This window comes from Mustela nivalis (genome assembly GCF_964662115.1).
Source record: "Mustela nivalis genome assembly, chromosome: 2".
In the NCBI taxonomy this organism is placed as follows: Eukaryota; Metazoa; Chordata; class Mammalia; order Carnivora; family Mustelidae; genus Mustela; species Mustela nivalis.
This window is the reverse complement of record NC_139021.1, coordinates 156,504,924-156,528,896: the sequence shown is the minus strand read 5'-3', so window position 1 is coordinate 156,528,896 and position 23,973 is coordinate 156,504,924. Positions and strand designations below refer to the sequence as shown.

Genomic DNA, 23,973 nt, shown 5'->3' with positions numbered 1-23,973 from the left:
TAAAATGTTGGTTAGGCCCCACTAAGCAGTTTACAACTAAGGGTTGCAACTGGTTGATCTAGTTTGAAAAACTGGTCTACAAAGACTTACCAATTCCTAGCACCTCATAAGAATCTGTTATCCTGGTTATTTTCTTCTTAATTCATCTTTATCTAGCTAATGCTACACTGCCAGGTTCTCCTAGCAAAATGTTTCTAGTCGATTTAATAGATGCTGGAATGAACACCTCTAAACTGTGCTGGCTATGATCTGTTTGAAATTCAGAACCTCGATAAGAGTATAGCTAAAATCACTAAATCACTGGCAGAAGAGTCCCCAAATTCTTTCACTGGAAAACGAATGGTCTGGTGATTAAAAACATGCATGCACACATGACCACTCTCATACTTGGCTCTTATATTTTGTTATTCAAACTACCACCACGTAAAAAGAGAAGTCTTCAAAGCACGTAAAACTTCAACCTTGACTATACAAAAAACCCAGTGTGCAACAGAAATGCAGATGAATTCCACCCAACATTGTAATTTTTAATCTTAAACATCTTCTACTTTCTAAACAACTATTAGTGTAGTCTTTGAAAAGAAACAAAGAATGACTAATAGTTTGGTAATACACCTGTGGAACAGGACCAAGAAATGCAGAAAAGCAGCATTCCAGGTTTTAATCACAGTTCCAACGCTGTTAGGTCTCTGACTGCAGTGTCCCTACTACAAACTCACCTGCCTCTTCCAAAGTTCTAATCAAAACAAATGACTCCCTCTACAACTTTCAATCTGATTTTCTCACCTTCCCTATACCTCACACTAAATTAACTCTTGCCAGATGCTTTCACTCCTGTCATTTTTTGAATATCTGCAAAGGGCCCAGCACAGCACTAAGTATCTTTACATACAGAATCTCATTTGAGCCTCACAGCAAATCTCTGAGGCAAGTGGGTATAAGCTTCCTTTTACAGGTAAGAAACCCAGGCTCAGAAAGTTTCAATAACTTGCTCAAGATCACGTACAAAGAAATTAGAAGGGCTGGTTTTTGTGTGTGTGTGTGTGTGTTTTTTTTAAAGAGTTATTTATTTGTTTATTTGACAGACAGAGATCACAAGTAGGCTGAGTGGCAGGCAGAGAGAGAAGGAAGCAGGTTCCCTGCTGAGCTGAGAGCCCGACTCGGGGCTCGAGCCCAGGACGCTGAGATCATGACCTGAGCCAAAGGCAGAGGCTTTAACCCACTGAGCCACCCAGGCGCCCCAGAAGGGCTGGGATTTTAAACGAGGCCCATCAAATTCTCTTTTTTTTTTTACGTCTTTATTTTTATTTTTTAAAATATTATTTATTTATTTGACAGGGAGCGATCACAAGTTGGCAGAGAGGCAGGCAGAGAGAGAGGGGGAAGCAGGCTCCCCACTGAGCAGAGAGCCCAATGCAGGGCTCGATCCCAGGACCCTGAGATCATGACCTGAGCTGAAGGCAGAGACTTAACCCACTGAGCCACCCAGGTGCCCCCAAATTCTGTCTCTTAAACCTGGGATAGTCTCTCCTCTCCTCTCTATGCCTTACCTACTCTTCAAGATTCATTTCCTCTACAACAACCCCAACTTCTATTTAACAATAAAGTTTATAAGCTTCTAATATAATTTCTTAACTGGTAGTTTCATAAGATAGATTTAATGAAGTTATAAGTGAACATAAAAGAAAATTATTATATTAAACCTCTCATTCTAAGTTTGAATCATGAGTGCCAAAGTGGTACAGAGGTAAGTATAATGGCTTGGAATCATGAGTATTAAAGGAAAACTCATACTATGTCAGGAGTCCCTTAAACTCCTCACATTCCATGTTTTTCATATTAAAAAATGAAAGATTAGAATGGGACAGTATTTAATCAATAAGGGGGAGCTAATCAGAAGTTCCTGTGGTTACAACAATGTGAATATACCTAACATTACTGAACTGGATACTTAAAAATGGTTGAGATGGTAAATTTTATGTCTCTGCTACAACTAGAAAAAGATCTACTGAATAAACTTTAAAAATATGAAAAGAAAAAAGAAAAACAAAACAGAAAACCTCCTGTTACATTTTGAAAATATACAGCATGTACAGGCCTCACGCTTATAAACTGATTCAGTGGATCTGATATAGGACCCAGGCATCTGCATTCTTTTTTTTTTTTTTTTAAGATTATTTATTTATTGATTTGACAGAGATCACATGTAGGCAGAGAGGCAGGCAGAGAGAGAGGAGGGGAGAGAGGAAGGGAAGCAGGCTTCCTGCTGAGCAGAGAGCCCTACACAGGGCTCGATCCCAGGATCCCGGGATCATGACCTGAGCCAAAGGCAGAGGCTTTAACCCACTAAGCCACCCAGGCATCTGCATTCTTAACTGAGACTCATTCCATCCAGTGATCCACCCAAGACTCTTTGTTGCTCCAACATTAAAGACAGAACTAGCCTGCACACAACTGAAATAGACATTATAAATAACATACTTTAAAATTAACATACCTTATAATTTTTAGAGAAGTATCATCACATTCATACAGTTCATAATAAAAACTTTAAAAAGCAGACTTGTTTTATATAAAAGCCAACTAAAAAATGAGACCCAAATCTATTTGTTTTTCCTTTAGAAAATGCTACAATGCAAAGGGGAGACCTAAGGTTTATACCTTATTATTCAATAAAGGCTTCCTACTTTATTTCCCAATGTTAGAACAGATATAGTTATAGTGTATTTGTTTCACATTTAATAGGAGATTGCATTTAATAGACTCAGGGGTGAAATGAGGCCTAAATGGCATTCAGGCTGCTACTATGATTTTCCAGATGAAAACATGAGTGATCTAGCTAGAAAATCAACTTGACAGAATTTTAAAGTACCAAATAATCCCTTATGGCTCCACACTGCTGATTAAATAAGGCTGGCCAAGAGTATAATTAACATCTTGAAACTACTAGTCAATAAACAATAGTGTTTTTACATGCCTATAAAAAAAGCTTCATATTCAAGACTTAATCCTTTTGAGTTTTATATATATTTTTGCTGACTTCCCAGATTCATTCCTTCCAAGCTGCACTCCAACCAAATCATGACTTGAACTATTAACTATTCTTCTAGAACACTTCTTTTCCACTAATGTCTGAAAAAAGCCTTTCTACTTCAATTGTAAATACAGCTTGGTACATTTCTAGCTTGATACATCATTTCCTTCAAAAACAGCAAAAAGTCCAATAACTTATAAATTGAATAGGATTAATAAAATCCTGTGCTAAATGCTTACCAGTAGAAGCAGATGATGACGTGTACACTCAGAATACAAGAACCATTATCTACCCCACTACTTAGTAAATTCTATTAAGAAAAAAAGATTTTGCACTCTTTTCAGCGACAAAATCTACCACCAAATGATGTAGGTATGTTTTTACATTTCAATACAAGTGAATGGTGAGAGAAAGGGGCAGTTCTTGAGGAAAATCCAAGAACTATACAACTCGAGAAATGGCAGAAAGCTAACCCATTTTCCATTTTCTCACTCCATTTCCCTTATGCAATTTCCCTGACTCTGACACCTTGTTAACACAGAAAGTCTTTGGATTAATTCCAAAGTAACAACAGAATCAGAGAAGAAAATTCTGGATTAGCAGGAGTAAGTCCTTTTTAAAGTTATAATAACTGGAAAATAAGTATCAATTCAAAAACGGACCATTAAAATGAATCATTTATGAGATGCCAAATTATAAACCTACTATATTGATCCGGCCACCAGTTTAGAATGGATTATGGCAAGAACAAGTAATTATAGCTTTGAAATTTACAAAGTAGCAATAATTAGGTTTCCAGAAAAATGTTCTATGAACACATGGCATGACTGAATAAGGGGGAACAAAGGAAGCCAATAAACAAGCCTACAGTACCAACAAAATTTCCAAAATTATAAACACTGAACCAAAGGCATAAATAGATAGCCAAAGAAATGAGACAAAAATACTAACTAAAAGATAATCTGGAGCAACTACCAACAACAGCCTCACTTTTTAATATAAAATGCCATTAGAAATGATCAGAAATCACTTCAATGAACACTAATTACACATCTATCAATTAATTACATACATCAAAAGCTTGAAAAAGCTTCCTCTAATACTTTGCTAAACCATTTCTAATCTTTATCACCGTAATTCAGCTATTCCCCTTACCACTTTACAACAGGAATCACTTTATAATCCAAAACTTCTTTATATACCTAGTTTCTAAAAACCACAATTGAGCAACATATAGGCTGCTCTTTATTTGTCCAGGTAAAAGAAAATGCCAGTACCTTCCCAAGAATCAGAACAACTATAATAACCTCAACTACTTGACAGTGTTGCTTTCATATCTGTGCTTCAAGAAAAGAGCAAACAAAACTCAGTAAGTCATTATTTTAGCAAGCAACTAAGCTTAAAGTTTTACTCTGTGGAAATTATGATTTTTCAGAAAATAATTACATAAGCCCAGCAAACAGGTATTACGAAAATATCAATACATATCTTGTCTAGCTAAAAAAAACTTTTTAAAGAGGATAATCCAAACAAGGAAAACCGAGGTAGAGAGCACCAAATTAGTAAAGGCACAGGGTTATAAGGCAGTGTGGCACCCAAATACTGAAGCACAATTTGAAAATAGCAACTTCTAGTTATCTAAGAGGTCATCTGGAGAGACTTCACCATTAAAAAATTACCAATGTCAACTACCACATACATTTACAATACACCCAGAAATCTCACCCCTTCTGTGGATTTTTAAAAAATGCACTGAAATCTTAAGAAGTAGAAACCAAGCTTTTAAAACAGCTTTTCACAACAAAATTTATTAGAAGAATAGTGGTTTTGAAAAGTCTAGCATCCAGTGAGAACTACCATACACAACATTACAGCTGGGAATGTTTCTCCAAAATGTCATGGTCAAATAATACAATGGAACCATTAAATCTTACACATGCACGAAAGAACTAGCGCTTCTGACATACAATGCAAAAAAAAGGGGACCACATGGATTAAAGTTTTAAGTACTCATCACATACATTAAGACACAGCTTATTTTAGTCCAGTCAAAAATCAGAACTGCATTAAAAAATTTAATGTAGTGCAATCAAACCAAAAAACTTAATTTGTGATCATAAGTGCTCTACTACATAAACATTGATCATAGCAAGAAACAAAAAGTTCAAATCACACAGTACAAAAAAAATCTGTAAATAAATATAAACTACAGTACAAGAGAAATATTAAATTATACAATTCCGTCAAACTGTAAACAGTATATTGAAATGAGGTCCATAAGAGTAAAGGGGGTTCCTGTTTTGTCGCATGACACTTGAACTTCTAGAAATCTGAAAGATGCCATTTTCCATTATCTTCAAAGGCTATGGGTTTTATATATGGAGAGTTCCTTTTAGATGTAAGATATCAAATATTATAGCAGAGGAATAATCTATTTTGTTAACCACAGATAGTACTGTAGAAAACAAATGGAGTCATTAAAGAAAAAAGACCTCTAGGAGACAAGTCTTAACAGTAAAGATGCAAAGGCTAAAACACTGAAATTAGAACTTCACATCATTAAAAACTTGTCACCGAGGACTTCAAGGCTACAAAACATACTGACAAAATTGTCTGCTGATATGCAGACCTAGACCTCTGCTAATTTTTTGACATTTACATACTCATGTTACAACACCAACTTTGGCAGAATCACTACTAATAAACTCAGAGCACTACTGGCCCAATGGTTCCATCACAGTGGCCAGTGCACAGAATTTTCTAAAGACATTGCATAAACTAGAATGTAGAGGTCAGACACCCAAGGACCAGTGCTTGAATTTAGTAGTAGTGTGGTGAAGAAGCAAGAGCCACATCGAGGAGTAACCGCATCTGTTACAGTTTACAGAAGCAGCAAGGAATGTCATTTAATTGTGCTGGCTATTAGTGGCATTTAAAAACATATTTCTGTGTGTGTGTGTGTGTGTGTGTGTGTGTGTGTGTTATACGTGTGCTGGTTATACGCTTATGCACATTTTGTTTCTTTAAATACACTGTTAACAGGAACCCCCACATTATCTGCTCAGTAGTAATAACTGAATATATAGAATGCCACTATAAGAGTGTGAGGCACCGTGTGCTGGAGAGTTATATGCAGCTTTAAAATCTGTTTGGCTGAGTTATACCTGGATACCTGAACTGAGTTTTTAAGTTGACATTCATCAAGGATGTGCTACCAGCACGTCGAAATAAAAGCAAAACAGAAAAATACAAGTCACTGTTAGGTTTAAGAATAGCATCAAAGTACCTGAATTGAGTGAGAATAGTGTGTAAACTGTCCCTGAGGGTTTTTAAACAGTGTGTACAAGCTGGATTCCTAAGAACATTAGTTTTATTTAACAGTGTGGACTGATAAAATACCAATGTCTGACAGTTTAAAGAGGAGGTTATAAAGAATTATATGCAAACACTCCAAATGTATATTTTATACATTTCGTCTCAAAGCAGCAATAAGCTGCTGTAAAGTATACATCCCATCAGCACAAGCAACATGTGGGAGTCAGATAAAGGTTTCTATCTTAGCCTGGTTTTCCGACAGCACAGCATATCAATATCCAATGACTATTATCTTTCCTATTATCAGAATGTAACTAATTTCGACTAGCAATATAGGATTAGACTTTTAATCAAACACTTTGCTATTACATACTAAAATTCCTTAAACTTACTAATGCTGGTATACTAACCTAGTTAATTATCCCCCCCTCATTTTAGAAATATACCCTTCCACAACTTAAAAACATTAAGATCCATTTTCAGTCCTCTGATGTAAAAAGCATGTCAGTGAATTAATATTAAAAATTTACACAGTAAAAAGGCTTGAATTTCAGCCAAAGATTCTAAATACTGCTCATTCCCTGAAGACTTAAAGGGAGAGAGAATCCCTACCCATTTTCCTAGTGATTTATTTTTCTAAAATGTTCTGACACAATTTTTCATGTTGGGGAATTTTCCCCTCACCTCCTCTCAAATTCCAAATTCTTAAGCCTGAAATGCTTAATGAAATGGGAAACATGAGGCAATCATTTGGAATTGCTTGAAAGGTACAGAAAGTTGTCTTTTTTTTTTTAATAAGATAAGAATTATTTATATAAATGTGATCTGACCCCGTGTAATGTAGTTATGTTTTATATTTTTAAATAATCGTGCTAAACTTACAGTACCTAAGACTCTGAAGATAAATTAAGACTTTAGTGTTGTAACAGAAAAAGTGCTGAATTATCCCTTTTCTAGTACTTTAAACATTTCGGACAAGTGCTTTCCTAGTGACAGTAAAGTTTACTATATACCCTTCCACCAAGCAGGAAAAAAAAGTTACCTGGATGAAAGAAAAGACTTTTAGGAGTGTAGCACCGGGTATTTACCAAATAACAGATGTTTTTTTTTTTTTTCACTTACTCTGAGGGGGTAAAAATATTCTAGATTGAAATTCTATTTGGCTATTGAATGTTAAAAATCCCTGCTCTACTGTGTCAGTGTCCTGTGGCCAACCCCCCACCCCCCTCCCCCAGTCCCCTTACACACTATCCACTGAGAATCTAATCTCTAAAGAGATTATTTTAAAATTTATGTTTTCAGGACATACCTGAGAAAGGGTGCAATTATGCAGAACAAGGAACCCAAGACTGCACTAATACTGGTTAGAGGTTCATATATTCTTTCCCAAGACAAATCTAAAAAGTCTAAGAGGTATGGATCTTCAAATACGTCTTACTGCTTTAGATTTTTTTGGTATGTGTGTAGGGTCATTTCCAGTGTTGAAAAGATCACCTTGAGTCTGTTCAAAGACAGTTCAAGATGGGGTAAATAGTTCATTTCCAAAGTCAAACTATAAGGACTAAATATTATGATTATAATATTTGCTACATCCAATAAATCGATGATTAACTAAAAGTGCTTGTTTTTTAGTGTTTATCGATACAGCTCTAAATGAACTGGAAACCTTAAAATTACCCCCCAAATAGTTGCAGAATTAACTCATTAACTCATGTTTTATTGTCAAATCAACATTAATTAGCCTTGATTCTCATTTTCAAACTATCTAAAAGATTTTTCTATCAAAATGAAGGTGGCCCAACTTCACCACATTATCTATCCTGTGACTCAATGTTAGTATCGTAGTACAGAATCTTTAGCCTCTTCTCAAGTCTACATACTTTTCCCCTCCTACTCCTTACCAACCCCCTCCCCCCAATTCTCCTTCATAACATTTAGGGCACACAGCTACAGGGCTAATGTCTGCTTTTTCAAAAGGCAACTGTGAGTTTATCCGGGAACAAGAGAGAGGACAAGCAGAGAATTTCCTCTATTTTCCCTTCAGTCACCATGTTCACAAATCCTGTAAGTCTCCAGGACAGAATGAATCAAAAACAAAAACAAACAAACAAAAAACTAGGATGATTTTGGAGGTCTGCATTCCTTGTACCAGAATTATACGTCTTTCCTTTTCAGCAGAGTTGGAAAGCAATCAATTTTTTAAGCCCCTATATAGCTTTAATAGTCTCCTAAATGGACCATTTGGCTAAAGCCATTAAGTTTCTAATAACTCTGGCCCGACCACAGTATTAATGAAGACCTAATTACAATGAAAAGGTAACAAGGAAAACAATTTTTGTTATCTTCAATGAAGGTCAAAATTTAACCTATAACTTTCAATGTCTTCCATAAAAGATTAAGTGGAGCAATTCAGTCTATTGTCATATTCTACCACCAATGACAGCAACCTGAATATATAGAAAAGGATGGCTCATACAAAACCACCTCTAGCATTTAAAGAAAGAATAATTACAAAAGAAAAAATACATGGTTTCAAAATTAAATCTACAGGGACAATAGCTGTTAAAGAAAATGACACCCACCAGTCATTTATCCTCCATAACTACTCAAAATAGTTTCAGGTTCTGACACTGGGCTGACTCATTAATTTGTTTTGTAAAAATAACTAAATGAATCCAAGCTTCACTATTACTCTTCACTATTGTGTAAGAGAATCACAAAGGCTTAGAACCAGGCCTTGCACCATGTGCTTACTTGGGCAGGGGGAGAACACACAGCTCACTAGCAGCTCAAAGGTTGCTAAGTACTGCCTAATGACAGAAGGTAGTTATGATATGGGCCTTTGCAGGTAGTAATTTTTAGTCTAATTTAGAGTTCTCTCCAGAAAATTGGGAACTAAACGTCTCATTGTGCCTTACTGTTTTACTATCTGATCCCATATAGCTCATATATATAGCTCAGGTAAAATGTTGGGGAATGAAAATGCCAATTGGATGAGGTAATGGTTTATAAGATAACCAGAGTTCTAAAAGCACTTCAATATTGTAAAGTAAAAGTGTACCACATAAAGCTAATACACACTTCACACTTGTTGAGCTTGCTCACCAGAACTGAACAGTAATTAACTTCACATAAGGACCCCTATTATCACACAAAGCCTTACTCATATTCATGATCTGCTGCAGCAAAGGTTTATCAAGCAACACCTAAACTTCAGAGTAACAACAAACTTAGTATTAAAAAGTATTATACACAAATATAAATTATGTTTCTTGAAAGAGAGACCTTGTCCTTCATGGTATTTGGGGAGCAGAAAAAAGTGTATAGCTCATCACATAGTTCAGAGTCACTTGAAAGCCTACTGAACTTAGTAATATAGTACATTACATTACTGTCAAGTTTCATGACCCAACTCTCTGAAAAATAAGAAAGCTAACGATAAAAATACCAACCAGATATCTTTCCACAGGATCATTAAGTATTTTTGACTTTACAGTGCCATATCTACTCTATAATATCCATGTTCTCTCATTTAAAAACAAACAAACAAACAAACAAACCCGCAAGAACTGATTTTCAACACATTATCTCCTAACATTAGTGTGAGTAATGTCATCATCTGCCTACTGGAAAATGAGAGGAGAAAAGGCTTTTGTGACAAAGACAGCTGTGAACTATACCTTCCAATACCATAAAAATGGTCAACTGTTGTTTGGGCCATGCAAAACTCTGATTAGCAGAAATTAAGCATGCGAATAGACCAATCTCTATTACACATTTATGAGGATGTCCCCAAACTAGAATATCTACACTGAAAGTGCCAATACAGATCAGTGGCAAATCAAGAGAAAAATCAAATATTGAAAGATCACTGCGGCACCAAGACTGCCAGCCAGCCATGTGATGAGCCACCTCCAAGAAATACATGGTATAATGGAATTCTGAACACAAAATTTAACATTAAAAGTGCACCTGAATATTACCAACTAACTTTACAAAACCTACAATAAGGTAAAATATATATCTTTTGAAATATTCAGCAGCTTTCTGTTTTTTTTTTAAGTTTTTTTTTTTTTTTTTTTTTCTGAGAGGCTCATGAAATTTAAAAGGGACCACTATCTAATTTCAACCATGCTTCACAAAACAATAATGGCTATTTTATATTGCAGTTACCAATGTAATGCAATTAGTGCTTTAAAATAATCTACACTCAAAAAAAAAATGGAAAAAAAAAAAAAAAGAGAGAGACCGACCGACCTTTGGAGGAAATATGCTTATTCAAAAGCTTCTTGGAAAAGAAAATTTACCTGAATATCAAGTCATGACTGATCTCAAGTGTAATGTTTAAAAGCTTCACAGACATGAATATTACAATCTTCAGGTCTCAGGACTTTTAATCTGAGAAAGTTTAGAGTTTGGTTTGTTTTTAAATTCACTTTCTAACCAAAACAAATAATAGAAGTACTCAAATTTTCACTATTTACAAGTCTCAGCCTACAATCTGAAATGACACAATACAAGTTCTCTTATTTAAACTGCAGCATTAAAGGGTAGGCACACCATTCTTCTGCTGCTCGATTGTCATCCACTGAAACACACATAGAAAATATTTATGTTAGTAAAATGATCACTCCATGTACACTACAATGACAAAAGTTACATTAACTCAACTCATACATCACTTTAGAGACTACCACACAGGATTTAACCTCTCTGAACAGTAAAACTACAAAAGTTGAACTTTTAGGGCCAGATTTTTAAATGGGCCTTTAATGATGCCTTTCTGAGAGGGGATAAAAGCAAGCACAAATTAATTGCTCAAAGGACCTTTCTGCAGCAATTTGGGCTACCAAATACCCCAAACATCAGGCAAAAAGATACCATGTTTGCAATTAATTGTGTGTGTCAAATTACTGAGTGTGGAACAAAGGAGGCATTCCTTCACAAGCTTAGCCCTTTGCTTTCAGCAAACTTTCTACAACTTCCTTCAACTGCAGATGAAAACCATATATTTCATAAAATATTTTTATTGCAACTTCTAGCTAGGCTAGAAAATATTGCAGAGTCATATACTGCTCTGAACCTAAGCTGCATTTTCTGTTGAGACTAGAAAGCTAAGAGAAAACAGGCTCAGTCATCCACAGATTAAACTGCTACACAAAATAACCAAACCAAAAGAGGAACCCAAGCCCAGGCTATGTCAAGAATGAGCAGTGCATGTATTTCAATAACAGCAATGGTGTGCCTAACCTTTGAAAACATAGGCTGCGGAGGGAAAACTATCCTTAACCTAATTAACTGCTCCAAAGTTGCTAGGCAAGAATTTATGCCTTGGGAATATCTGGACCTACTTCTCTTCAAACTCTTAGTATCTATCTGAAATCATCAGCCTCAATTTAATACTCCAAGTCTTAATTTTATTTTACACAAAAACTCCAATGACTTTTTGTTTGATTTTGGTTAAGCATTTAGAAGGGCCTGACCACCTTTCTCAGCACATTAGATAGGGTATATGTGATGTGGATTTTGTTTTTGTACCAAAAGTAATTTTAATTTGGTCACAAGGCAAAATTAAATTTCATGGGCTTTATCTGGCAAAAAATTGTAGGAAATAAATATTCTGAATTTGATTACTGTAATTTGAAAAGCCCATCTCAAAAAAAGTTTAGATGCTTTTCAAGGAGTGCTTATATAAACATGATCTGGAAAGTCCTGAACTGTGTGCTAAACAACCATAAAAATCACCTAAATATCAGAAAAAGTTAAGAAGGGGATAGAATACAGGATGCCAAAAAGGAAGGAAGGGAGGAAGGGAGGGAGGGAAATGTTGAAAGCAACAAATTAAATAAAAACTAAAAAACAACACTTCCCCCCTGATCTAGTATCTGGATTAATTAAAAAAGAAATTCTACTGAGCTCAATTGCTGATTGAACTATCATTAGATATGAAATGCAACCTAAATCATATTAGGTTACCTTGGGGTTCTTTTTTTTTTCTCGCCACAAACATGTATCCTTCATTCGTGTGGATATTTGGGCAGACTACTGAGGCTGTAAAAATCTAGATACCATTTTTGCAATATTATAATTACTTAAACACACTTCTTTCCTTACTTCTCCCTTTTCCCAATAAAAAGATCTTGACATTTTAAACTAGTTGCTGCATGATATCCAGTTGTTAGTACATGATCAAATCTGTAAAAGGTTTTAAGAATACAAAGAAACTTAGTTTGTTAAAATGAGGCATCCTCTATTGTTTTATGTAATGTACCCTGACTGCTCCTGAGTAAGAACGGAGCTCGTCCTCCATGAGATAAGGCTATATCCTCACTTGTTGGTGAGACCAAATTCTACCCTTAGAAAATACCAAATAAAATTACAGCAAAGGTAGTGTTACAAAGTAATTAACCGAAGCATTTCTGAAGGTAGTGTGTGCACATTTTCCACCTCCTCTCCTACTGGGTGAGCACTAAACAGATTGCTGGTTTGTTAAGTAAATTTAATAGAAGAAAATCATAAAATGTAAATTGACCTAAATAATTACGTATCACTGAATAACCAGATTTTTTTTAATTCAAAGGTTCATTGCTCCTAGGACTTTTTTCTTTAGTTTAATCCTTCAATTAGGTGAAACGTAGAAGAGTAACATGAATGATTTTATAAGATGGCTTTCCAATTTGTAATGATAAAGCTCCCAGTATGACAGAGGTGGTTTCTAAAAGGGGGCTTTTTTCCTTTTTTTTTTTTTTTTAAATAAAGGCAATATAACTTAAAAAAAGAAAAGCATGCAGGCTCTACAGGCAAGGAGTCCACTTCCATGTATCTGTTCTCTGTGAGGTAACTCAATTCTCTTTTGTAGAGAAACATGCAAAAAGGCCAAACAATATCCCGAGCCATACTGCACATGAAAATTTTAAAATACGCAACATTCAGAATGCACCTTTCACCTCTGTATACACAAGTCAATGCAAATTCTGCAAAGAAACAAGTGTCACAGTGAATGAAGTTAGGTGTAAGCAATGATAGCTGAACAATGCAGTAGTGCTCACCCAGTTTGTACAGTAATTGGCACTCTACAGTATTCCTACTCATTTTTTGATTCATTTGCACTTTGTGCTGCCTCTCCCTGGGGATCTAATTCAATCTTTACAGAAACATCTGGCCCCTCCGACCTCATTAATTTCATCTTTTTCTTTGGAGGGTTTTTCAAAGTGCCCAGCCTCTCCTTTACTTTGTACTCCAGTGTACTGTGGGGAATCCCATAAATACTCTGAGCTTTGGAAACACTCATTTTTCCACTCATAACCACTGAGATTGCTTCCTCCAGTATCTCACTGTTGTACTGTCTGTAACGCCCTCTTTTCTTCCGAGGCTGCTTGGAGCCAGGGTCTCCTTCTTGATCCGATGTGGGATATGGCTGTCCAGAGGTAGACTGCTCAGCATCTGAGCCCCAAGAATCGGGTCCAGCATCTAACATGCTTTTTCTATTTTGTTTTGGAAGAATAGCCCTTAACTTTTTACTAAGCGCGCTCTCCGTTTGTGAACCCATTACCAAAGAGCTATAGCTGTACTGATCACCAGTGCGAGACTCCCAAGAAAGATCCATTCCTCGAACTTGTGGTATCTTTAAATCTACAGGTGATGCATGGCTCGCATCCTTTTTTCCATCTTGTTTTGCTTGAAGTGCCATTTTTGGAAAGGCAGAGTTTTCTGCAAGAAAAGGAAGGTCACTGATGTTGCTGAGTGCACCATTTCCCCTGAACTTCATACGGCTGAGGTTGAACTCATAATGTGGTTTTGCCCAAGAGGCTTCCCTGGATAATATTAAGTGTTGTCCATGATTCTGTAATCCAGATGGCCCAAGGCTGGCAGCTGTGGACAATTGGTTTCTGCTCAGTAGTTCTTCACTAATCTGCAGGGATCGAGCCAATGGAACTTTGAGTGATGTGGAGTGTCCAAAACCTTCCCTGGTTCCATCCTGTAAGCTTCTTGGAGGTACCCCATCACCACTCCGAAGTCCGTCTGGGCGGTACTGGCTGGGTCTCCCAGGTCGCCTAATTGGATGGAAGGAAACTGATGTGAGCAGGACTTGCACAGGTAGGGAGGGATGGGTGAGGGGACCACTCCTTTATTAGAAGGCCTTGCTTGGGTAACATCACTTTGTGTTATTTATTTATTTTTCTCTAAAATTAAAAAAAAAATTGTCTCGGCAGTTAGTTTTAGAACTTGTTCACAAAAAAAGAAAAAGGAAAAAAGAAAAAAAACCAGGAGCTTTTTGGGCAAAGAAAAATTAAACCTGTCAGCTGGTCTCTGGTTGGGTTCACAAATTTTCGGAGAAAAAGTTTCGCGCAACTGTCTGAAAATAGCACCTTAATTATTAATTACAAAGTAATCATCAAGTCTCCAAAGATCTACACAGAATTGTGTTACCAATGTGACGTTACCACTAAACAAGTACAGTAATAAAAGAGTAAGCCAAATTATTTATTTTAATGCAACATATTCAACATTCATGACAACCAGCTATAAAACTGGAACCATTTACAGTGGTGGAACCCATAGATAACTGCTCATTTATCCCACAAACAAGTTGATGTTCATTATCAAAAACCAAACATGTTCAAATAACATTGCTTATTTTGCTTGGGAAAAAAAAATATGGCTACCAGCCCCAAGGGGGGGGGGGACCCAAACCAAAACAAATCAAAATACCTATCGCATTATAACTTACCACACTTCTTCATTTTAAAACACTGTTAGTTGCAGACATGAGTACCACTAATTTTCCATTTGAAGTAATCTTTAAAGAAACTGCCCTTTATTTTCCCCAAACTTTGTTCCTTAAGTTCTACTCAAAGTAATTACTGTCAGAGGTATGCAAGCAATTTATAGCAGTTTTCTTTAGTTAAAAGTGTCTCTTCTTAAAATATTAAGCATCAATTTTGAAATTTTAAGTGGACGGCTTTCAAATAATTTAAAAAGTCAACTACTTACACAAAGTTAATACATAAGGTTTCCATTTTCACAATAGATAAATACTATCAATGATAAAACTGGCGACTGGTAAAGCATGCCCAAGGGTAATAATTACATTTACTAGGCACAAAAGTGGAACTCTGAAGAAATAATAATAAACCAGCTATGTTCTCCAAAAGTCTACAGGGATTCTGTGCTGTTATCAGTAAATAACATAATAAAGATAACAATGAATATTCAACTAAAAGATGGGCAGTCTTATAGGTGCTTTTGTCTTCCAGAAAACAGTACCACACAAAAAACACTTTCCATTCAGAGGGGTAAACCACAGCAACTTCAACCATATTATGCATGGAACTTGGTGGCCAAGTTTAAAGTAAATCTTAAGCAAGGGATTCATTTATGCACACCACTTAGGATTCTCCTACATGTGTCCTTAATCACACAATTCAAGTTTTCTGATATATAAACGGAACCCAATGATTTGGGACCATAATGAGTTGTATCTAATATAAACTATAGTGAAAAGAAGGGCTTAAGAAAAAAAAAATTAGTAAACTATGCAAATTGCATTAAATCAGTAAGTTACTTTTAGACTGAATAGAGGAGGAGAGAAAAAAGAAAATGATGGAATTTTAGAGAAAATAAAGGCAGCATTTTAGGAGTCAGTAAAGGAATTCTTCAATTTGAAGGTGATTAAGAGTAAGTTGAAAAAGATTTGCCATTTAGTGTGTACATATTCCTTTAACATCTAAAGTACTCTGAAAGTTAAATAAACCTACATATTAACTAATTTAACTTACCAAAGTTACTTTTAATATATGAAGTTGATTTTTGGTACAATACAATTTTATGGAAATCCTTCCTAATATGGTATTTAAATGTCTTCATTAACACCTGACTTTTCTAAATGGCTTCTATGTACATGCAGAGAGAATTTAGACAATCCTTACACTATAAAATTAGATGGTCAGAAAATTCACTTTAATTTGCTAAGAGTTATCAAAACTGAGCATGTAATAATCTCTTGGTACCATACGATGGTTATCCCAACATCTATAGTTTTAACCACTTAAAAAAACAAAAAATACATACAATTACATTTTCTGAACTGCCACAGTATTAAAATTGCAGTTCAAATCAACAAATGAAACCAAATGAAACCAAAACAAACAAGAAAAAAATGAAGAGCTCCCACATACCCACACACTCCATTAGAGATACCCAGTTAAGTACTGGAGCCCAATTTTCATTCAACAACTTCAGCACACATAATACTGCCTTACATCTGAACCCTGGAGTTATTTAGGTTGGGTTTCCCACTCTCAAACATTCAACAACAAAAAGGCCAAAAACATTCTTGCCATATTTTTATTCACTCACTACTTGAAGTGACTGGGCAAAACTCATCTACCGTAGTCAATTCTGGACTTCACAGATTGAGCTTCTACTTGAGAGATGGACCAAGTAATTTACTAAAGGCCCACTTACAAGATTGTTACTTTGAAGACTTAATTTTTAAAACATACAATGGAGATTAGTACCAATCTTTGATAAATTGCCCCCCTATAAAACTGTGGACGGCTACAAATATTTTCCCTTACCCGTTCCCTTGAGTACTGGAGCAGCCTGGAGAATGGCTCAGGGAAGTGCTGCCAGCACACGGACTTTTCTTAGTGGACAGATCAAGTACACCGTCTGTAGAGACACAAACAAACACCTGAGGATATTAAAAACTAGGAACAAATGTGGACTGAACAGACCAAAAATGACAAAGCAACAGGCCCAGTCAACCATGCAGATACACTAGCCATATATGAAGTTATGAAGTCAATTCATTAAAGAATCAGGACTATTTTCCCTCCTAAGTGACATACATTTAGCAAAGCTTGAGCTAGTATCTCCAAGGGTTAAATATTTTATTAGTAGAGCAAAAGAAAAGGTATAGCACATTACTGAACGTGTTAGGATATAGTGAGGTAACAGAAATCGCATTTTACATTGTATTAAGTTCTGTAACAGAACTGTTAGACTCCATTTTCTAAATTCACCTTCATCAAAGCATGTGAGTTTTAATGCCACGTCATATAAATGATAAAACCAAATTCCTTAAGAGCTAAGTCTACCCAAAACACTGTAAGTATATAAAAGTTGGACTTAGAAAATTTTATAACACAAATCATTTTAAAATATGTTTATATGATTAAATTACATGTATATACAAAATAGTCTATAAAATGAATCAGATATTAACTGTTTATAAATTTCATGTGTCCTAATTACTTTTTAGACACATCTGCAAAAAAACTCTTTTGGACAATCTTTTGGAAAAAATCTGCAGAAACTCTTGGTATCTATAAAAGCAAGGTTCTTCAATTAATAAGCCATTACAAACTAGTGAGCAAATTTTAGGGAAAGAATGAAACAGTCTTGATACTGATGACAATCTAGACGTTTTGGCCATTTTTTTTTTTTTTAACTGAAGCTAGACCACATAACAAATTCACACTATAAAACAAAAAATTAGAAGACCTTCTTTTCCCACAAAGACTTTTTTCCCGAACAGACATGTCTAAAAAGGAAAATTCATCATCTGGACAACTTTTAAAGCTGCCATTCTGTCTAAAATTAACGAAGCAAGCTAATACTCCATGCCTCTGATTTTCAGTTGGTCAGCAGAGAGGACCTTCTATCCAGTTATGTTAAAAACTGCCCCAATATAGAATCTACCATAGGACTTGTGTCTGAGGACACTGTCACTGCTGATTTCATGGTGTTAGAAATAAATATATGAGTTTGTAAACCAAAAATCCCACACTCATACAGAGTAAGTGCTGTCCTTTAGAGTTACTAATATTTCTAAAAATATAACTGTAAACTTATAGAACCAAGTGTCCTTTTAGACATCTTAACCCAATGAGACATCTAACAAGTAAATACACTGCTTAAAATATTTCCAACCAAAGACACTATTATTTAAGACATCCAAGTCTGTCTAATCAAACAGGCAATGTCTTTTAAGTCTACTTAAATATACTAAATATACTGTGATTTCATTGGAAACGCTTGAAAATTCATTTGGGAAATATCATTTCTAAAATTTTGTTTCACTTAAAGACTATGCACTATAATCCCGTCATCTAGCTTCAATTTCTGTTGACAAGAGCGTACCATTAGTACAACATATCTCTTAAGCATAGCACCAACTAGAAGTTAAATTAGACTAGGTGGTATCTTTTTTGTCAATCTCCACCATTTATACTTTAAATACCACCTCTACACTGTCATTCTCCTCAACTGAAGTTTTTAAGGCAATATTCTGAGCAAAGAGTTTTTTAATGAAAGCTACCTATCTTTGGTAAAGATAATCTTCAACAGAAATAAAAAGCACAGAAAAGCACAATTTGGCTTTTGGTAACTGAAAGTAAAAGTACACTGACTGATGTGAACATATGACAATGAGGAGTTCTACCAGGAAAATCTCTCAGAATTGTAAGATTGTGATTGCTATTCATTACCCATAACGAATTTAAAAAAGAAACAAACTACTAATTCAAAAATACATTCTTTAATAAACAACTGAAGCTAGTCCATTAAGTATAAATCCTTCTTAAATTACTTACAATAAGCAAAAGAAAGTCCTTGCAGAGATTTTTACAATGCATTAAACTTTTTGCAAAATGAACTTGTATTTCTCACCAATAAATCTACACATCTCATAACTTTCTGCACACTCTTAAGAGATTTCTATGACAAGGAAGTCTTATTAGAATAGATATCACCAACGGCAGAATTCAAATACTCATTTCATCTTCGTGAAATTAAAGGTAAAATGAGATCATAAAGCAACAAAAATATTAAATCTATTTAAGAGAGTAAACTTTTCATAAATTCAAGAAATATGTGCTAAGCAAAACTGGGAAGTTCTTAACCTTTCCCCTGAATCAGGATCCTCATCAATTAAAATTAACTTTTGGAAATATTCTAAGGTTAGCTCATAATACATCATATACAAGAATGGATGTGTTTGTGTATTTATAAAATACTGAATACACTGAACCACCTGGTGTGTCTAATGTCTTCCTCATTGTATCTAATCCCAGATGTTTTTCTTTTTTTAAATGCAAACAAGGAGCGCCTGGGTGGCTCAGTGGGTTAAAGCCTCTGCCTTTGACTCAGGTCATGATCCCAGAGTTCTGGGATCAAGCCCCACATCGGCTCTCTGCTCTGCGGGGAGCCTGCTTCCTCCTCTCTCTCTGCCTGCCTCTCTGCCTACTTGTGATCTCTGTTGTCAAATAAATAAATAAATAAATAAATAATAAACTTTTTTTTTAAAAAAAAAAAAGCAAACAATACATAGTCTTGCCTTATAATTTCATTTGCATGTATAACTTCTGCCGAATAAGACATACTTATTTCTCAGGTGCTAATCCTACAACACTGATGGATTGGGGAAAACTTAATTTTTCATAGGGGTTTTAAAAACAAGGGATATGGCAAAGGTTTGGAGGCATAAAATACTCATATAAATATCAAGAAAATAAAAGATTGCAATGGGGTGCCTGGCTGGCTCAGTGGTTAAGCATCTGCCTTCGGCTCAGGTCATGATCCCAGGGTCCTGGGATCGAGCCCCGTATCGGGCTCCCTGCTCAGCGGGAAGCCTGCTTCTTCCTCTCCCATTCCCCATTTGTGTTCCCTCTCTTGCTGTGTCTCTCTCTGTCAAATAAATAAATAAAATCTTAAAAAAAAAAAAATCAACAACAACTGTAACCACCTAATTTTCCTGGGTGGTACATTAATCATGACTACGAACTATTGATACATAACGTAGCCATTTTATCTGTACTTCTTCTCTATAATTGCAGAGTCAGGAATAATTTAAGAATCACATGAGTTTTTATCCTATTATTGTTATTGGTGCCCTAATTGCCAATAATTTTTTTTCTCCCCAAATTAAAGTATTCTGAGTGGACAGAGGAGACCTTGACATCAAACCATACCTTGTTCGCTAGGTTCTGACTGAGACTTTCTGACAGTAAGGTCCAGAGGTGAGTCTTGGTCAGCCATGAGAAGTTTGCTGAGCACAGGGTTCTGAGTAGTTGCAGCCGTGGGAGAGGTGGTGACTGGAGATGCTTTCGGCAGGCTTTGGTTCTTTGTGCTATTGGGCTGGCTGGGGTCCTGAGTAGAGCTATTTTTTGAGGTATATTCAGCAGCAAATTGTTGGATCATTCGCTGCATGATCTCACGGGCCACTAGGGGAATATTGGGGTCGGAGACCCAGGGACTGTCTGTAAACAAAGATTTATTTACTTTTAAATTGGGACAATGTACTTAAAAAAAAAAAAAAAGACAGCTTTCAAGCAAACATAAAATTTCATTTTATCTTTTTTCTTATAATGCAATACCCTAAAAGTAATATTCCCTCTCAGAATTATATTTTTAATCTCTAAGCTTGAGTTTCAGATTTTTAAAAATAAAATTTTCATAAAATCATTTCTAAACACCACCTCCTCAATATTATAAAATTAAATAAAGGGACAACAAATAGTGTATCTTATGGGCAAGAATCACTTACCTGATACAGAAATCTCAAACCCTTCTTTTATGAGATAATTTTATGAGATAATTACCCCTCTGTTTACCACCTATAGATCATTTTTGGTTTCTCCTAGACCTTTCCTCAATTCTTCCTGAATTGTTGAAGAATGGATTACTTAGTTCATGAGTGTTTAATTTACCTTCTGTTCAAAACTGAACGCATATCAAAATTATAAAAGGAGATACCTAATATAAGATCCATGGTAGACTGGGGCAATAGCCTCCCATTTTCAGGCTCATTAGAATCACTTTGAGGGCTTATAAAAACAGACTGCGGGATCCTATCCCCAGAGTCACTCATTCAGCAGTTCTAGGGTGAGCTCAAGGACTGGCATTTCTAGTAAGTTTTTAGATGCAACTGGTTGAGGGACCACAATTTTAGAACCCCTAGGCTAGGAGTCTAGGGGTTCTAATCTCATATATTTCAAATCTCAAAAGCTTAAGCTCATATATTTTCCATGAGTTCCTTAAATATACTCTACCAATCATTAAACAGAACAGCTAGTGAAATAATGAAATAAACACCTAAGTTATCAATTTCTAATCAATGTTAATCAATGTTAATTTTAAAACATGAATTCAGGGCGCCTGGGTGGCTCAGTGGGTTGGGCCGCTGCCTTCGGCTCAGGTCATGATCTCAGAGGCCTGGGATCGAGTCCCGCATCGGGCTCTCTGCTCAGCGGAGAGCCTGCTTCCCTCTCTCTCTGCCTGCCTCTCCATCTACTTGTGATTTCTCTCTGTCAAATAAATAAATAAAATCTTAAAAAAAAAAATAAAAAAATAAAACATGAATTCATTAAATCATAGAAATTTTAGCACTGGAAGGGACACCTTGAAGGTCAAATAGGGGAAAATCAAAGGGAAAATGTTTGGTATGACTATGTCATCACATCTCCACCGTTACCATACTCTCAGGGAGACTAAGCTTGTCAAGAGCAGAAATTATGTTTGTTTATCTCTGTACACTCAGCACCTAATCTTGCCTGATATAAAGAATGCATTCATATTAGTTGAGTAATAAATGGATCAGTTCAATCAATCAATCCTCATCAGGTTTTGTTTTTCTTTAGACAAATGAAGTTAAGGTTCTAAAGAATTAAGTAGTCTCTTCAAATTTGTATAGATGGTTAGTGGTATAGACCCCTGATTAAAACTCTCCCTGTGATCTTAATGTTCCACCTGTGATCTCTATTTCCCCACCACACTTCAGAGGTTTTAGAAGACAGTCCTCAGAAAACCTGAGTTTCCTTGGTCTTTTAAAGATTTAACTATAGAGGGTAAATTACTTTACCCATAATACAGCTGGAGCTGGAAGGGAAATACGTTGTTTTATAAATTTAGAGAAAAATGACTTATTACAATTAAAATCTAAAATCTCTACAGTAAACACACACACACACACCATCAAAACCTCATGGTACTCCTAAGAACAATTTTTGTTTCCCTGAACGATACCATTCAATACCAGAAGATAGTCTAAAATCAGAATATTTAATACTCTGAAGTCTAATGAGGACTGCTTTACCAACAGTAACATTTCTGTTCTACTAACAAGTATTTCTAACCCTACGTTTCTTCTCCATAGAGTATGCCTCACGGTTTAATTGAGGTGTTCAATTAGGTAAAGTTCAGAAATTACTGCAACCACTGATGAGTTCCTTAAATGTTTTAATAAATATTTAGCCACACACTGTTTAAATCTCTCTATCTACTAAATATTCATATTCAGTTAACTTTCCACTTAAGATCCATCCTCCTGCCTCTCTGCCTACTTGTGATCTCTGTCAAATAAATAAATAAATAAATAATTAAAAAAAAAAAAAAAAAGATCCATCCTCCAAATGAAAGACGGCATATAATTTCAAGTTTTCATATATTGGTGTATCTTCCTATCCCCAGTAACACTCAAAGAACAAAGTGTCCAAATAGGAAGCAAAATGAATTTATGAGATATCTGGTCAATCAGATTCATAAATGTAATTAATAGATTTGTAAAGGGTCAAGAGATTTTAGAATAAAGACCATAAACTGCTATCTCTGAGCTTTAAATGGCTGCAGTCTGTCTTGCCTCTTTTTGAATGAAGAACATAATCATAAAGCACAATTCACATTCACAGATTGAGGACCTCTCTGGCATGTGAATTTTTACATCTTTTGAAGTTTCCTGAACACATTTCATTCTTTCACTTACTTAAAACACAATTTCTATAAACCTAGATATGCCTTGAGGGACATGCACAACTGAGTCAAATAAAAACAACAACTAAAATTAAAATTAAAACGACAGTAAAACAAGTAAATGCTACATCGCCAGCCACCTGTGTGTTCTAAAAAATGCAAATCTGGGGTGCCTGGGTGGTTCAGAGTCAGCTGATTGATCATCTGACTCTTCCTCCCCCAACCCCACTCTTGTGTGCATGCATGTGCACATGTGCTCTCTCTCAAAATTTTAAACTTAAAAATAAAAATTTTAAAAATTAAAAAAACTCAGGAAAGTGTCAAGTTTTCTAACACAAGTGACAAAGCAAGCTGAAAAGAATATGATAATGACAGCTTTAGAAGGTATATTTTTCATAAGCTGGAATTTATTACAGTCCACACTACAAAAGCCTACTTTTATTACATCTATGTTCCTACTTAGCTTACAGTACCTTTCCATGCTCAATTATTTTAAAACAAAATTTTGGGGGTGGCCGGGTGGCTCAGTCAGTTAAGCATCCAACTTCTGATTTCAGCTCAAGTCATGATCTCATTGATCTTAAGCTGGGGATAAAGCCTGCTTAAGATGTTCTTTCTCCCTCTGTCCTTCCTCCTTCCTCCCGAGGAAAAAAACAAACAAACAAAAAACATTCATTTGCAATACTTAGTAACAACTAAATCCAAATCTCTGAACTATTTATTTAAAAAAAAATCCCCTTCAGACTAAATTGCCTGTCATTCTCTTCAAGTTAGCACATTTTTGGTATAACCTGAAGAGTACTCATGGTCACCTTTGAGACATTTTCATGAAGATTAATATACTATCTAAAAATAATAATATTGGGACGCCT

General features: G+C 35.4%; 1 protein-coding gene across 12 annotated transcripts in view; it reads right to left on the bottom strand.

Moving 5' to 3' along the window:
* Window positions 1-23,973, bottom strand: part of LCOR (ligand dependent nuclear receptor corepressor) — a 138,520-nt gene that overhangs the window by 19,269 nt on the left and 95,278 nt on the right. For 7 of the 12 annotated variants that reach the window (XM_082722134.1, XM_082722131.1, XM_082722138.1 and 4 more), the window contains 2 exons: window positions 20,326-20,613; window positions 16,930-17,023 (listed from right to left, as the gene is read on the bottom strand). In XM_082722134.1, coding sequence (XP_082578260.1) covers window positions 16,930-17,023; window positions 20,326-20,563 — 332 coding nt within the window. In that variant the 5' untranslated portion in view covers window positions 20,564-20,613. Of the gene's footprint in view, window positions 1-4,814; window positions 14,404-16,929; window positions 17,024-20,325; window positions 20,614-23,973 lie in introns of those variants that run through there. The other 5 variants (XM_082722139.1, XM_082722140.1, XM_082722133.1 and 2 more) reach the window with 2 other exon arrangements.